The sequence below is a fragment of the Orbicella franksi genome, chromosome 1 (genome assembly GCF_964199315.1).
Source record: "Orbicella franksi chromosome 1, jaOrbFran1.1, whole genome shotgun sequence".
Taxonomy (NCBI): domain Eukaryota; kingdom Metazoa; phylum Cnidaria; class Anthozoa; order Scleractinia; family Merulinidae; genus Orbicella; species Orbicella franksi.
This window is the reverse complement of record NC_138145.1, coordinates 38,679,632-38,697,361: the sequence shown is the minus strand read 5'-3', so window position 1 is coordinate 38,697,361 and position 17,730 is coordinate 38,679,632. Positions and strand designations below refer to the sequence as shown.

The following is a 17,730-nucleotide window of genomic DNA, read 5'->3' as shown; positions in this document are numbered from 1 at the left end:
CAGGCCGGAGCTTATCCCGGTTTCTGTAGCATGAAGCGACTAGGAGTATTTCTACTCCCCCCTGGATGGGATGCTAGTCCATCGCAGGGTTACCCCCAGCATTAAGTTCACCGGTACCCATTTATACACCTGGGTGGAGAGAGGCACTGTGAGAGTAAAGTGCCTTGCCCAAGAACACAACACATTGTCCCCGGCCAGGGCTCGAACCCGGACCACCCGATCCGGAGACGAGCGCACTAACCATGAAGCCACCGCGCCTCCCACCGCGCCTCCTACTGGGACCCCAGTAGCCTTCTTTTATACCGAGCCCGCGATGCCAGAACATTCTTCGGTGTCACACATGAAGCATGCGTATTAGCCACTAAAACCACGCGCGAAAAAGAAAGATGGCGGATGTTCTCGACGTTGGTGTGGAAGACAAAGGTGGTTTTTCTGAGGATGAAGGAGACGGTAAGAATTTTGCTTCATAAACCGCAGTTCATATACGCGATTTTACCCCTAAATATTCCATGATATGCGTTGCTTCACAGAGGGAATTCAGAAGTTGAAGTCAGCTGTCACGAAACGTAAAGGACGAGGATTCAAAGCCAGTAAGTTCACCCTTGTATATAAACTTCGTTTCTGAAAACTTCTTTTCTTCTCGAACATGTAACACGCATTTACTTCAATTCTTACAGAAATTGAGAGTTTTTTTGTAAGCTTTCCGTACTTTTCGAAACTGTCTGTGTTTACAGGCTCACAAACTTGCGATAAATTTGATTGTACTTTGAGAAATATCTTTTATTCACCACGAGGAACATGTGAGAGCAGTTGAGGAAAAATTTGACTACAATGTTTTGATTATTTATATGCCATATTATTATACAAGTAGAAATGAATTGAAGAGACCGGAAATGACAAAGGGACATATCAGGGAACCACCAGGCTTAATTTTACACCTCTTTGTTACAGTAGTTGATTGCCTGAGTCATTTTATCTGATTTGTTACTTAACTTGTGATGAGTTGTGACAAAAGACTGTTTTGGATACATAAAGATTCAGCTCGGCAGCGAGGCCTAGAGGACACAAGCCATGGAAATTGTATGAGCGTGTTTGCTCATTTCTCTTGTTTATGCCTCTATGATCTGTTAGAGGACAGAGGCACGATTGACGTCATCATTACAAAGTTTTTCCCTCTGTGTTTTAAAATGGCAGAAAGTTTTTGAGAATTTAGATATCATTCTACATGACTTGTCGAGGTATTGAACAGGTACGAGAAGCATAGTCTAGCAGGAAGAAGGAAGATAAAGCCATTTCTTTTTTAGAAAATGACTCAGAAAAAATACTTGAGCAGTCTCAGTCGGCAGTCGAGCGAGACTAAACCAAACACAAAATTGGTCTTGGTAAGCCGAGAACCATTGCTTTATCTCAAATTTAACAAACCCAAGAAACAACAGAATAACTTTTGAAACACTGATTGATGTCAGGAATGGCGCATCAAAACATCACTTCTTAAAATCAGTTAAAATAAGCACATAACCTTGCTTTCTGATGCAAATGTTCCAGTCCGTTCCAGGGCACAGCAGCGAGCAAAGTATAGCTCACTACAGCTCACGGCCAACTGTATCGCAGCTAAAAGGTTTCTCCGACACTATTTCAAACTGATTTGAGAATCACCAACCATAGAGGACACAAATTTCCACTGTCACTAACGCTCCTTTCATTCAAAACTCAAATCGAATGGTCTCCAGATTGACCACAACCGCAAGTTTTTGGGACATATTTTTCAACTCCTGCGGTATTCAAGGTAACGTCCAAACTTTTTGGCTCACAGGGCTGCTCCAGGGTTCATACAGGTCATGAAAACCTGGAAAGTCATGGAATATGTCATTTCAATCTCCAGGCCTGGAAAGTCATGGAATTTAAGTGAAGGTCATGGAAAGTCCTGGAAAAACAATAATTATGCTTGGCAAAACAATGTTTTAGAAATTGAAAAAATAACAGACGAGTTGGAAACAGGCTTTAATTTCAGTGGAAATAGACACAAGCACACATTTTATGCATTATAATGTTGGAAAATATGTTAAATAAATGACTGTTTTGATACTGCTCTGAGAACAACTGCTTAACTTTGGTCATGGAAAAGGTCATGGAAAGTCATGGAATTGTAAAAGCTTCAAAGAGTATGCACCCTGTGCTCTGATGACAAAAACTGACTTGACTTTTCCAGCATTTTCTTTAAGATTTATAGATTTCGCAGCTCAATTCTGCTTTAGCTGTAAGTTTTCATTCCACGAGAAGTGACACTCGAGTCAAGTTTGACAGTGGTGTGATTTTCCTGGGTTAATCACAGTTCTTTGCTATGCATAGTAACGAATGAGATTGCTTCATTTTGTATAGACAATAGATCATGTCAAATGGCTTTTTTCGTGTTTGCCAAAGTGGGCAAAAGCCGGCTTCCGAGTCGTGTTGAAAGATTTTGAAATAGAGTCCATGTTGTGGTGCGTCTGATCAGTAATAGATCACAGGAGATGTCAAATTGTGGTGAGAACATCAGTGACACACTTGGCTATTACCTCATGTGCCACTTATTTGTTCTTACCTCATTTTGACATCATCTGTGATCATCTGTGATCATCACAGGAACATAGAATCAATTTGTTAAATAGAAACATGGGTGGGAGTTTGGGAGAACAAGAAATGCTGTGGGAACATGAGCCGTGGGCAAGTGTTTCCACTGCTCTTTCGAGTTCTCCCAAACTTTCACGAGTGTTGCTACATGTGTACCCCAATAGAAACATGGAGAATATGTTTTCTATGTCTTTTACATGTAGAAAACACTGCGACAGAAAAAGGGAAACAACTTGTTTACTTTGATCATCAAAATGTAAATTCTCTTTGCTCACGCCATCATTACGTCAACAACTCGTGCTAGTTCTGTGTTTCTATCAAGTTATAGAAACACAATTTTTAACGAATTAGCGTATGTATTTTCTTAGAGCTGTTTTCCAAATAGCTATACTACATACCACTTCACTTTTAAGGTATCAATTGTAAAGTGAATGAAATGTGGCAATGTATGACGAGTTATTTACCCAGTGGGGAGTTGTTTAATACTGCTAGCCAGTTTTACTCCTTGGTCCTAATTTTACCTGTAGAAGAAAGCACAGAAAATTTAAACTCATACTGTACATGTTTTTGTGTTTGAATATTTCAGGTGACTCATCTTCTCGTGCACAAGAGCAATATGAATCCATGGATACTGATGAAGGTGGTGAAACAGGCCCTGCTCGTTGTAAGTCTCTTGCTTTACTAATTACGATGAGACGCTTACACTAGTTAATACCAAGTACTCAATAGCATAGCAATTTGTGGTATGCTTGGGAAATATTGATACATCATACTTGATACATCATACACCAGTCTCGATTGCTTTGACATCCTTTCTTTACACTTCACATCGATCTTCGGGAAGAGAAATGTCATAAAAAACTTTTATCTGTATCATGTTGCACTACTAAGTAACAATCAGAACGAAAGATCGATGAATGATCACGAGAAGAAGCGCGTGGGAAAAACTCAGGCTGGAAGAACTGAGCCACAGACCGCACGAAGGAATGTGCTCACGTGCGTTTGACTTTTCATTTGACGGCTTCAAGCCACGTGACCCAAAACGTTCTTGTTTGTCGCTAACGGCAACCTTTTTACATGCGTCTCCGAAAAAACACTCTACCTGTTTCGGTAGTAATGATGATTTTGAAGGAAAATGCCTAATTGTAGCAAATTGAAAACAGGTACATCTATGTATAATATTAGTGTCAATGGGTACAAAGCATGGTACAACATTAGCAGATGGAGCTTAAAGATGACTTACAGTAAGTACTGCGCACTGTCAAGAGTTTGGTTATGTTTTTTGTTTTGATTCACACAAGATGTCACAAAATGTAGTATTTTGCAACTAGTTACATGACGCACTGTAAATTCAAAGTTTCATGTCAACGGCCATCATGGATGCGAAGCTTTATGCTTCGTTCTTTCTGAAATCACTTGGTGAAACAACTCCGTGCAGCTGCAGCTGTAAAAATCAAAGAAACAGTTGGATAAAGAATATAAAATGCCTCAAAGATAAGGTAAGCGTTTCATGTTGGATATTCTATCGGGTGAGACTCACAAATATTGGGGCTCTGAGACTGTGCAGTACAAACTGGAAATCATCACAACCCACACCATGGGCTTACAAACTGGACATGTATCTAGGATCACTCTCACTAGGATTTGGATTCTCTAAGAAGGATTAAGAAGACATAATTAATTCTCTAAGAAGACGTAATTAAGGGAATGGTATAATTGTTATTTCAGCTGTTGAAGGCTGGATTCTGTTTGTGACCAATGTGCACGAGGAAGCCCAGGAAGATGATATCCATGACTTGTTTTCTGAGTATGGTGAAATAAAAAACCTCCATGCTAATTTGGACAGACGAACAGGATTCTTGAAGGTAAAATGAAAAACAAACTTCTGGTGCAGCCCATGCAAAAATGATTGAGTCACCTCTGTTGGCACAAACTTGTACTTGGTAACTGAAGCTTGTTGGTGCTTTGATTTTGGGTAGCTGTTAGGATGAAAATACCTTTAGTGTGTCAATTCAAATTCATCTCTTACAGTGTTTCTGTAATTTGAATTTCTTTAAAAAAGTTCCCCAAAAAACTTCACTTACCTGTTGTGCAAGTGAAGGACAGAATTCACTGGCCTGACTGAAAATCCATTAGCTTTGGGCTATTGGACACATCTTTCTTAGCATCATGAGGTTTCAAAGAAATGTTAAAGCAATTGCATTATTTGACCATACTACAGTACCACTTGAAAGTAAGTTACCATCTCATATCTTGTTTCTTCTGAGACATGAATTGTGTCTCATGATATGGGGTATGAAGGAGGGGAAATGGTTATTGTAATCTACATGTACTATGTTTTCCATGTGGGCTTTCTGAAAGAAATATCAAGTTCAAAGTGGGCCTTGGAAATATGGAAATTTCTTTTGTTTGCATGAAAAGAAATTAGTATTACTCAAAGATGTGATCATTCATTTAATTGTAGGGTTATGCACTTGTGGAATATGAAACATTCAAGGAAGCAGAGGCGGCAATGGAAGCACTGAATGGATCAGACCTTCTCGAACAAAAAATTTCTGTTGACTGGGCATTTGTGAGAGGACCACGGAAAGCTGCCGGGTAACTGATAATATAGAGCTCAGTTCATAATTATTGATTTTGAAATTGTTGCCATATTTCCAACATATTTTTTGCTTTGTCCTTTAGATCAGGAAGACGAAGGGATACAAGAAGATATTAGACTTTTGACCCACAACTGCTTATGACTCTGGCTAGTTTGTTTTTATTACTGTTTGTAACATGTATCAACTGTACAAATTTCATTACTGGTACTGACCAATGATCAGGAGGAACATTTACAAAAATATTGTACAGCCAACCATGACAAAACATTCACTCAACATCAGGTTGATCAAATGATGTTCTACCCCTATCACACAGACACTCCCTTTGGTTTGTCCCTTTGGTTTCTCTAGTGATATTCAACTGTATAGTTTAGTGGGTGATTATGAAATCCTGTGTTTCAAGAGACAAGTTCTCTTGCTTCTTAGGATATGTTCATCTTGTGCTCTGTGTGCTCATTTGCCCCTTTAGTGTGTGCATGATTCCAGCCAAGATCAGATGACATAAGTTAATCTTCGTATGACATCGTCCCTGCACAAGCTGTGAACAGGGTTGAAATTTTCATGTAAATTCATGTAGATTGTGAACACAGCACTTTGTTCACTTTTGGTGAATGCAAGAGTTTTTTGTCACTTGATTAAGTCATGGATGGAACTTTTTTATTTTACTTTTTAGGATGTAAACAACAAAAAAGAACTTTAGTTTATTTGCTCACTAATCCAGCTGTCATGTAAACAAAGGCATTGTTTGAAGAGCACAGTTCTGTAACTAAACCATTCTGTTTAAGTTTGGTTCTTCTATGAAAACACTACATAGCACATTTTGCTATTTTAGGCATCTTTTATTTGAGTTCTTACACTGTCAACATACATCCTTAAAACAGCAGTCGAATGGGAGGCAAGCAAACTGTTTACCTCTGAGCTCTTCCTCTTTTTACTTAGTTTCAACTGTTTTGATTTCCTGCCGTTGCAACAGCATTGTACATGTATGTCTGCCCTGAGAATGGTACAGTGTGTACAAACTGGCATCTACCACAGCACAGACCCCACCCCCCTCCGTGAACTTGCCTTTCTTTATCTCCCCTGCCATTCAACCTTTCCCTCCCATTAGTTGTCATTGGCAGCTTAAGCAGATGAGTGGAGTGGTAAACGTATAGCAGACAACATTTCTGTGGCATAAAATTCATTGTTTACAGGCAAATGCACTTTTGGAATTTGTAATATAAACTATTGTTGTTAGTCAATGTTCACTGGATCCAAACTAAAACAGTGTCCTGTTTTATGTAGGGTGTCAAAAGTGGGGTCAAGTCTGAAATAGGGAAAGAAATCCACTGCACACCAACAATTTGGGAGAGTAACCACCACCTCTCCCCCCTCCCCCGCCCTTGCTCCACCACCTCAATATGTTACCCAAAACTGTCAGACCTTTGACGGGTGTGAGCTAAAGATGAAGCTTTGATTTGTACTATACAATGGCCTTATGGTTAGTGTGCTTCACTCTGGATTAAGCGATCCGGGTGTGAGCCCTGGCCGGGGTCATTGTGTTGTGTCCTTGGGCAAGACACTACTCTCATAGTGCCTCTCTCCACCCACGCATACAAGTGGGTACTGGGGAATCAAATGCTGGGGGGTAACCCTGCATCCCATCCAGGGGGGAGTAGAAATACTGCCAGTCACTTCATGCTGCAGGAACTGGGATAAACTCGTCTCTGGCGTGATGGGCCACTTGGCTCGTATGCAGACTTAACCATTTTAAACGTCAACAGTCAAATAATGACTCCATAAAAATTCCTGGTTTACATTGCACCTGCCTTATAAAACAGTGTACACGATACATTTAACTTGACAAATACAAACAATAGCAGCACTCTCAGAGAAAGCAAGAGGCTTCATCCTTTCTTATACAAAGTAAATGCACACTACCTAAATAGTTTTACACTATCACTATACTGCAGCAGCAAACAAGATTCAGGCAACCTGGTTTGAGGAACCATGACCCATTCTACAAGGTCACTTAAATGAACTCAAGTTACTGTGCTAATTAATCTCCAAAGTCGCTGTTACACCGACAGTAAATGTAAATTGTTTATTAGGTGGCAGTATTTTTTTTTAGGAAATTACCCAACCCCCCCCCCCTCCCCCCTGCTTTTAGGTTTGTTTGCTGGATACTATTCTCATAATAAGTCCACTTAAAGTCACATTGAAATGTTTTAATCTACTACTTTGTCTGTCTGGGGTTGAGAACAAAGTCAAACTTGCAGATTTTATGATGCCAAAATTTGTGAATTGCTGGTTTTCATCCAAATTTATCAAACTTTGTATGGAAACACCATGCTAGTGCCCATTCCGATGGGCTAAAACATGGCGGCCGTAAAGTAACAGAAGCATCTGTAATTTGAGTTTTTGCTATTAAAACGAAAAGTTATTACTCTACATTGAAATTAATACCTCTTTCAATGAAAGAACAGTTCAGCAAAAACTTGAGCGATAACTTATCTTTTGACCTACTCGTGAGCCTTCTCGAAAACTACAGAAAGATTGGTTATTTTTTTATTATTTTGGAAAATAATGAGGTGACAAAAAAACCGGCAATAGCTGAAAGGTGTCGATGTGGCCAGAAATACCGTAACTTTTGGCTCGAAGCTTTGTGGGAGCGTGGAAAAATTGCCAATTGAAAGAACCAGATTTGCATACAGTGAAACAGAACTAGAATCGGATGAGAAACTAACCGGCGTAGGTTCTGTCTTTGCTAAAGCTTCATTGAGCAACAAAAGCTTAGCGTTTCTATTAATTTATTGATTTAGTGTTGACTGTATTTGTTAAATATTTTTAGAAGGATTTTTGAAGTTAGCTGTTTCAATTTAGAGATTTCGGCACAACCCCCATCCGCCCCAGAACACTGCAGATTTAGTCCACAATAATTGTATGGTAGGAAAACGGTGAAAAACTACAAATTTGGTCGTGATATGCCTTTGGTTTCAATCATTAAGTGAAAACTAAGAAAATGAACAGTTCAGCAGTAGCTAACATTAGCTCAGAGAACGCGACTGGTTCATCAAGAATTGTTCCTTCCTTGGCAGAGGGCCAAATGCTTAACAAAGTCGCTCCTGTTTGTGTCTATTTTTTTCTTTGCTGTCGTGGTTCCCTTTTTAAAATCATTTTCAACTGTTTAATCAATGTCTATGATATCCAGATTCCGTTGAAATTTTATCACCTGGTGAACGTTACGAATTACCCCGATTCTTATGCGAATCCAGTTGTGTACGCATCACTGAGAATACTTGAGTTAAGAGAAGCAATGGTTTTGTGCTGTTTTGGAGGTCGCAAGCTGCAGCAGACATGAAAGTTGTTAAAGAAGAAATAAGAAGCTTTCACCTTTGATGCCGGAGACAGAGCTGAGAACATTACGAACAGAGAGCAGTCATCTACAGCTGGCGTTTGAACAGGAAGTTCTGCCGGAACACCAAACTGTAGAAACTCTGTGTTGGTGGTGCAGATAGGCTCTTTGCAGCTGGGGTCACGTGACCACATTTTTTCTTTTAAAAATTTTTATTATGGGCTATAACTTAAAGAATGACAGAAATGGAAAGAGCATATTAAAAATACTAGAATGGCCAAGTTTGAGGTCCCTTGCATTAAAGAGTAAGTTTATACGACAGTTTGAATTTTCAGAATATTTAGAGGATTTTTATGGAAGTAGTTGCTGGAGAGCAAGGCCTTGCTCTCCAGCAACTTTTTCCATACAAATCTTCTTATTTTTTAAAAATTCAGACCGTCGTAAAATCTCATTCTTTATAGACGGGGGCCTCAAACTCGGCCATTTTGGTATTTTCAGTATGGTCTTGCCATTTCTGGCATTCTTTAAGTTATAGCCCATAATAGAAATTTTTTTAAGAAAAAATGTGGTCACGTGACCCTAGCTGCAAAGGGCCTATTGTACGTTCTTGAATTGTGAAACGAAAATATGTTCTGCAAAAAAGTATTGAAAATCATTTTTATTCTCGTAGTAACGTTAAATGTTACTGCTACCTTAAGAGTACAGTTTTTGCGAAAGAGATCACTAGGTCTCTCTTGGTGTATTGGAATTACATGACAGTTATTCCGTGTAGTCACAGAGTGACTCTTCTTTTGATTTTGCCGATGGTACTCGAGTTTTCTTTCCTCAATTTTAACACAATTGCAGTGATCATTATAGACCTCCTAACCACTGCAACCACAAATGCATGTTTTATAGTGGGGTGGGGGTGGGGGGGTGGGTTATGTAATTTCTAATCTTCATTTAGGGGTGGGTCACTCAGTTTTGTGCCAAATGGAAGGAGTGGGTCACGTGTTTTTTATCCAACACATTTTCAAATGCTCCGGCCCACCCCCTGTACTTTTTGACCAGACCCTTAACCTCCTGTTTATCGTTTGGGGAAATTTTTTCTACAGTTTTACTTATGAAATAGAACTATTTACATATTTGAGAGAAAATTGTCTTCATGACAAACCTTTACGTCTGCCCTCCCTGGCTTGCACGAGAAATCGGTTTGATCAAGTGATATTGATTTTAAGTTGCTGTAAGCAGCTAAACAAACCATTCAGCATTGAAAACGTTGCTTTTAAAAATCCTTCATTCAAGTCACTACCTGTTTTGTTTTGTTTATTTTTTTGTTGCATATACTGGTGTAACGAACTGACCGATGAGTTACACGTTAAGTTTTAATGTATAAATATCCGCGCGCAACGGCCATTCTGCTATTGCTCTTCTTTTTCCCTTTTCTTTCTTTTCCATTTCTTTGCTGGTTTGATTTCTTTGAGGCGACTGAATGTCTCAAGGGATACTTTCCTTTTTTTGATGTGAAATTTCCCTGTCACCAATTGCAAAAGCTTTCCCGGGAGTGTCAATACCCTCCGTGAAGTCTTCCTTTTCACGATTCGCGTATTCGCTAAGGAGACCTAGGCTGCGTTTCATTTTTTGGCGACACTGCCGCGTTGACAACCACCTCAGCCAGGTGCGAAAACTGTGAATTTCTATCCGGGTCCAAAACTCGAAGGGTTTTTTTTTTTTTTTTTTTTTTTGCTTGAGTCTCTATTTAAATGAATCAAAAGAATATGCAGATTAATCGAAAATCATGAGAAATCAGGGCATTAAAATGTGTCAGGGGCTTTACATACATACGTACATACTTTATTTGTTATAGCTTTTACGGAAATAGAAATATTTTTGTTGTGACGTCCAGCGATTAACAAAAAACTCTTCTGTCCAGTTTCAAAAAGGATTCTCTGAACAACCAATAGAAATATCAAAAAGGACTCACACACTTTGTTAACTTCTCATTTTCTGAGTGATATAGTCTGGTCTGCTCGGCAGTACACGGTGACACAAAGGCTGGTAATTATGCAATTAGCAAGTACGGTCAGCTTTGCCTTTAAAGACTTGCGCATACCTGCCAAAAAAGAAATCTATAAATAAATATTTTTTCATTTTCGGATTCTACAATTTATTAGCTTTACAATGATATAAACTTTATCATGGTGTCCTTCGTAGCAGCGCGCACAAAAAAGATTTCCCCAGAAGGCACTTTGACGGTCTACGGCAATGGAGCTCCTGCGCGCCGAAGGTGCACAAGCGGTGCCCCAGACCTTAGAAAATTTGGTAACACATCGATCTAAAAAACTTTGGTTGTCACTAGAGTGTCCGTACTTAAATAACGTGCGTCCGTACACCCAACCTCGTTCCCAGTCTCTTTCTCCTCTGCCTCCCTTGGTCGTTGGAAAACAGACCCTGTTTGCGGCTGGTCACGTGAACTCTGGGTAGTAAAAAAATCTGTTCGGTGGGAGGGGTGGCAGAGTATCATGATTGTTGTTGTGACAAACTTTGCAGGTTTCAAAACCCCGAGCAATCGCTAAAAACTACCCGCTTTATCTAGAATGGTACATTATTTCTGTCGTCTCCCAAAAATAGAAGACTTTTGTTTCAAAGAAATTCGGCAGCCGAATAGAGCAGAAACTTTTCGAAGGTTAGCACATGTAAAACGCCATGTACCGAATCGAAGTGAAACCAGTACATCAGTCTCTGGAATCTTTGAATTCGGATGGAATTTATTTTCTTCTTCGTGCGGTATTTTGGATGTGACACGGCCAATTGGCCGAGTATTCTGACTTGCATTTGATTTTATACAGCAATGTAAATTGATTTACCGTTTTGTTGACAAAAACCCGCGCTTATAGTTCATTTGCATCAGGTTTATGTAAGTTTATATTTAGACAAATGTTTAAACACGGTTCCTTGGCACAGTCAAGAATTATAGTTTGCGAAATGGTAAATAAAACATATTTAGCGAACAATGTGTCGTGAGGTTGATTCTGGCAACATGAAACAGCGAAACAGTTTTACTTCTTATTAATTTGACCGGCTGGAATTGAAATCAGAGTGCTACTTCAGTACACCGGATATAGATAAAGCTTGACCTGTGTGAAGCTTAGAGTAGAACTGGAGAATGTCAAAGATGTATTTGCCCGTGAGTGATTTAAAATGGTAATGACCAGCGATGATCGACAAAAATTATTCCTTGACTCTACCGTAGTGGAAAAGTTTGTGTCCAATAAAGTTGATAGACGTTCGGTCACGTGGCCAGCCGCAACCAGGGTCTTTCTTCCAAACGACTAAGGGAGGCAGAGGAGACAGAGCCTGGGAACGAGGTTGCCGTACACCAAGCTCCATACCTTGAAAAATAGGAGAGCAACACTATTACCATAGGTACATCTTTGATATTGAACATCCATGTTATGGTTAATCGACAGATGTCAAAACAAGGTATCCGCTGACCAGTGTCACGTAACCACATCGCGAGGTCAGGTTTTTTTGAAGTTGACCGCTGCCCAGGTACTGATTTACGATTGGATCGCAGGCTCAAGCCAAGTTATTATTCTGGGAGAGAAGGGAGTACGTGCAAAGACAAAATTTCGGCGCGAATCAGCCCCTGGCTCGTTAACTTTTCTTCCGACATATTCCCTTCACAATCGCCTCTTGGAAAGTCCCTGATATATTGCGTTCGTAATTTCTACAATCTTAAGAAAATTGGATACGCCTATTGGGTAGATGGTTAAAATTTGACTGGAAAAATAGTGAAACCACACGCGGAACAATTACATGCTCACAATTGATCATTTTTTGAGTTTCTTATCCAAGAAAAACAAATCCTCTCTTTCCTTTTTAGATATTATTATTACAATCAGGAACTCCGCTTTTAAGTCGACTGGTTAAATCTGTATATTAACCTTAATAGAACAGGTGTTTTAAAAATAGTTTAAACATGACGTAATTGCTTTTCGCAGGTAATACCTCAAGGTAATTTGCATATAACGAGCTTATCACATCACGGACATGTACAAACGATACAAAGAGATCTGTAATCTAACTGCTGGCACGAACATGACAGCTAGACTCCAGAGAGGTAGTAATTGGAAGAGAAGCGACAAAAAAAAAGTAATCCTTTGACAAATAGCTTTGAGCGGAACAGAGTCAAACGGGAGTTGAGAAAACATTTTGAAGACGTTTGTCGGCCTTCTGAAATTCAGATCACGATATTGTAGTTTGTAGTTACATTTTCACTAGTAGCGCAGCTTCTTCCTATTTATTTTTTTTAATCAAAACCAAGATTAGTATTTTTGATGTTTTCATTAAAGTAAAGATACTTTTTGGCTCTGACTTCTTAGGGAAAAGTTATGATAGAGCGTCATTAAACTTCTCAAGTGTGATTTCTGTGAAAAAGAAAAACCAAATTCTCGCGTGTAATTCAGTCTCCTCTAAGGTCTCATTTCCTATTCAAATTACCGTAAAAAAATAAAAATAAAATAAAATAACACATTCGCCGTTGTTGAGATTACACAGATGTATGCTGATGTTTTGAAAAACTGCGTCAACTCTGAAGGTAAGATAGACGTCTTAATTGAGGCATTCAGTGTTAATGGAACTTTGTTGAATTAGTCCTTGATGATCGGTCTTAGTAATATGCAGATTGTAAATCTACTGTTTCAGTCCCTCATCTAGTAATAATGCATCCTTATCGCAAAAAGTTTAATGGGCAAAGTTTAATCGGCGTTTGGAAAAGTTCAGGGAAAAGTGAAAAATGAATAGCACAGCAGCAGCTAACACTAGCTCTGAAAACACGACAGGCTCATCAAGAATTGTTCCTTCCTAGGCAGAAGGCACTGATTGCATTGTGCACCGGTTTTATTTTATCATTTGTGTTTATTGTTGTAGGAAACTTGCTCACCATTGCTCTGTTTGCGGTGGACAGGAGACTTCATAAAAGAAGTTTGTTTCTAGTCGTCAATATGGCGTTTGCTGACCTGATGCTAGGAACTTTGACTCTACCGCTCTACATTTACCGCGTTGGGAAGAGTTTCCAGCTTTGGAACGGTGGCTGGTCGATGTCTTTGTCAATTTTCTACACGATCATTGATTTTCTTTTCTCGCAGGCGTCGTTAATTTCTGCAGCTTTCGTATCAGGCGAGAGATTTTACGCCATTTGCTGGCCGTTTAAGCACCGAACACTGTCAATGCGAGCATATCGTATTATTATTTTTTCTGTGTGGGCACTGACTCTCGTCATCACCGCCCTCTGGAGTACATCGTATTTCTTGATTTCATACAAACGTGCTGTGCATGTTTGGACGCCATACCTCTTGATTCTGATATTCAGCATATGTGGCTGTAACATCGGCATTTGGAGAAAGTTTAGGCACGGAAATATCGCTTCGCAACAGCAAAACAGAGACTCACTAAACAAAGGCTTAACAAAGACATTGTTGTTTGTATCTATTCTTACTTTGCTGTCGTGGTGTCTTCCTTTAGTTATTTTCAACTGTTTAATCTATGTCTATGATGTCCAGATACCATGGAAATTTTATCACCTGGTGAACGTTATAAATTACTCCTATCCTTTTGCGAATCCAGTTGTGTACGCATTAAGAATACCTGAGTTTAGAGAAGCCCTGGTTTTGTACTGGTTAAGAAGACCAGCGACCGCCCCCAACATGGTAAATATTAAAAGAAGAAGGAAAAAGACTTTTGCTGTGGCGCCGGCGGTGGAGCTAAGAACATTACGTACAGACAGAAGTCAACTGGCCTTTGAACAGGAAAATTTGGATACTGAACTTTAGAAACCCTGTGTTGATGATGTAAATTATATTTACGCTCTTGAATTGTAAAACGAAACATACTTTCTGTAAAAGAGCATTGTACATAACTCTGATTGCAACGTGAGACATGATGTTGCTGCTGTCTTAAGAATATATTGCTTTGTGAAGCATAGATTTTGACTCTCGACTCAATTTGCGCACCGTCTCTAACCACAACCAAACTACAATGAAATTTTACTTTGAAAAAGGACCATGTCACATATAAACTATTATTTAATGTAATTCTAACAAGTTTTAAGGCAATAAGGATTTCTTGTTCATTCACAGTCACAAACTTAATTCAACAGCGAACTGTTTCTCTAATTTTACGGTTGGTCAAAATTACAAATGAATAAGAGAATCTTAAGAGTTCTTGTGAATGGAATAATAAACATGTATCTAGGATGATGTTTAAAAATTTGGAATTAAAGCAATGGTACTTAAATAATAAATAGTTTACAGGCTTGTGTACTCTTAAATGGTCAGCCATATTCTTGGGTTTTTGGAATGTGACAGCTATCCCTTCTAGTCACAGACTCTTGTTTGGATATTGCCGTTGATTTTCAGCGTTCGTTTCAGAGCCTTCAATACAGTTGCAAAGACATTGATAAAGGTGTTTCTTTGCCTCTACTATTTGTCATCTACGAACATTTACACCCGTGGCGCCATTTTAATGCCAGATTCCGTACTCGGTACACTGCTTTGAAAACACTTATAACCTTTTCAACATTTCAAGGAGCCATCTAAGCACGTTTTTCTTTGGAGTGAAATAAGGTAGCGTTGAATTAGCTTGCAGCTGGCGGAGTCATTGTTTTAGTAAAAGAACATATTTTTCTACCTTTAAAACGAGTACATGATTACAGGAATCACTTTTCCTGCAAGACCCAGATTTCAATTTGATTCCAAACTCACATTACCTTGTGTTTAGTTTGGATAAATTTCGTCGATCGATCTTTGTAAGGGGTCTTTTATAATTATCAACGTCCTGTTAAATGTGTGGGAAAATTCAGTTTACAGTTTTATTGACGAAAAAGATCTAATTGCATTCATGCACGTTTGACGAAACCGTCAACTTTTACGCTTGCACTCTGGAGTCTATGAGGAAGAACTAGTAATCAGCGACTACAGATTTAAGGTTGCTGTAAGAGGCAAACTATATGTATACTATTTAACTTTTAAACTTTTGCTTTGCTTTAGGTTTTGTCAAGTCTGTATGCAAAGCGACTTTCCCCTAGCGTTTCCATTTCTTGTGCCTCTGATATCTGACATGGAAGGCGTTTCAGACACTTTTTTTCCATATTCTAGGACAACAAACTGGCCGATGAATTGCGCGCTCGGTTTTAATGTATATGAATATCCGCGTTCAAAGGCTATTCCGATTTTTACAATAACTGCAGAAATTCTCGCGTGCTCATTGGCTAATTTTCATTAGGGAGTTTAAGGAAATCGCTACGGCTGGCTCTGATACGGCTACCGGAAGTAAATTTCTCCCAAAATGAGACACTGCGCATGTACGTCGGTTGCATCCAGCCGTAGCGTGAAATCAGACTACGTGAGTCGGGATGCTTTGCCGTAGTGGCTACTACTTCGGGTTTATTTCGCTTCTCTGGCCCTTTTCAATGGACATCTCGGCATTTTAAGAATTCCATTGGATACTATATCCTTTAAACTCAATTTCAGTCCAAGATTGTGTCAACGTTGCCTTTCATAAGCTTGTAAATCCGTATCCTGAATTTACGATAAGTTTTGGCAAAGTTGTTGGAATGGCGAAGCGAGTCAAGAGAAATATTCGTGTTGAGCACGAGGTTTTTTTTTCTTCGGTCAAGTTTCCTTTGAGGGTTTAGTGAAGATGTTTTATATCTGGATAACTATATGATGCTATTTTGCTTCTCTAAGTATTGATATATTTGTGTTCTTCGCTCGATATTCTTTGAGATATTTGTCTCTGAAATTATGTATTTCATCCATCAAATTGTTATGGTACAAAGTGTATGACATTCGCTTTCGCTGAGAATAATCTGTTCGTCCTACCGAATAACGGCCATCGTCCTTTGACCGAAGCCATTTGGCTGTGAGAAACTAAATAAAAGAGATTTTAAACTCCTTAGACGATGTTTCTTTCATCTTTGTATTTCGCTTTACTCGCTAAACTTAAAATTTTGCGGACCACCGAGACGTACTTTCCCCAGACCTTTTCAGTCACGGCAGCCGTAGTAGCACCGGCCGTAGTGATTTTCTTAAACTCCCTAATGTCCAACGTGGTCCTTCGACTGTATATGAAACAATTCTTGTTGTCAGTAGTTTTGTTGAAAATGTGTTGAATGTTACAAACTTGCACTGTCAAAATAAACACAATGTCCTTCGTGTAAATTAGACATGGTGATGGAAATTTTGCATTGCCATTATTACATTTGAAAGTATGCAAGACCACATCGGGGTTCTTGCCTGGGTAGGGGGTGTGGAGAAAATGTCACGAGATACAAGTTCTTTTTAGGTTTTTTATTTCAATTCTATTTCATATGCATCTAACGATAACTCTCTGATATCCCCGGCCCCCTACTTCAATGTTGTGTGGGTGCAATGATCTGAGTAGTCTTAGAAACAGTAAAATCAAACCCCCAAACACTGGGGGTTTTATTAAAGAACCAATCAAATTGTCACTTAGAAAATGGGACGGTATGTTACACTAAGCATGAACACTTAGCATGGATCGTGGGGAAAAAAAACCACCTACAACAGCCAGAGGTGAACATAAATATTAGTTTTAGCGGAAAAATAAAGCATTTTTGTATCAGCTAAGTGTTGTCTCCACTCTGAAAGAGAACTTATAGTGCCATACAGCTTTACGAAATGTTGACTAAGACGTTTTTAAATACTTCAGAATCTTGTTCAGAATCTAGCATGTCCTTAGACCAACCGACGCATTACAAGATGTAGATGAATTAATAGTTTTTAAATTGTAGGAGGCAAAGCGGAAAAACTCTTTTGCTAAGTCAACTTAGCCAGCCGAAAGCTGCTTTACCACGTATTATTTTCACTCAAAGGAAAAGCACAGTACCGAAGCCCTAAGAATGTTTCACTAAAACGTATCAGTCAATTTTTTTAGGTTGTTATTTTCAGCAGACGAAAATTTATTAGATGTAAAAAAGTGTAATTGCTGGTTTTCACTGTCATGCCACAAAAACAAAATTGTAAACATTCAATAAATTAAGTCAAGAATCCGAGATATGATAGATGATTAATGCATAAACACCCTGTTTGGTTTTTCATACCTGCGTTATTCGGAGAATTGTGTTGTCTAAATTGATAGATCTCTGTGTGGAGACGCCATGTTGCACCGATATTGCTGCTG

The 17,730-nt window shown here is 39.0% G+C and overlaps 1 protein-coding gene and 1 pseudogene across 1 annotated transcript; both read left to right on the top strand.

The window, feature by feature from the left end:
• Positions 1–301: 301 nt before the first annotated feature.
• LOC145462024 (RNA-binding protein 8A-like) lies at positions 302–8,692 on the top strand. The gene is made up of 6 exons (XM_081445681.1): positions 302–450; positions 531–590; positions 3,197–3,274; positions 4,339–4,475; positions 5,075–5,208; positions 5,296–8,692. Exons 1-6 carry the CDS (start codon positions 387–389, stop codon positions 5,327–5,329), a joined length of 507 nt encoding a protein of 168 aa, XP_081301807.1. The 5' UTR covers positions 302–386; the 3' UTR covers positions 5,330–8,692.
• A 3,987-nt stretch (positions 8,693–12,679) lies between these two features.
• On the top strand, positions 12,680–14,360 carry LOC145462007 (adenosine receptor A3-like; annotated as a pseudogene).
• The last annotated feature ends 3,370 nt before the right edge of the window (positions 14,361–17,730 follow it).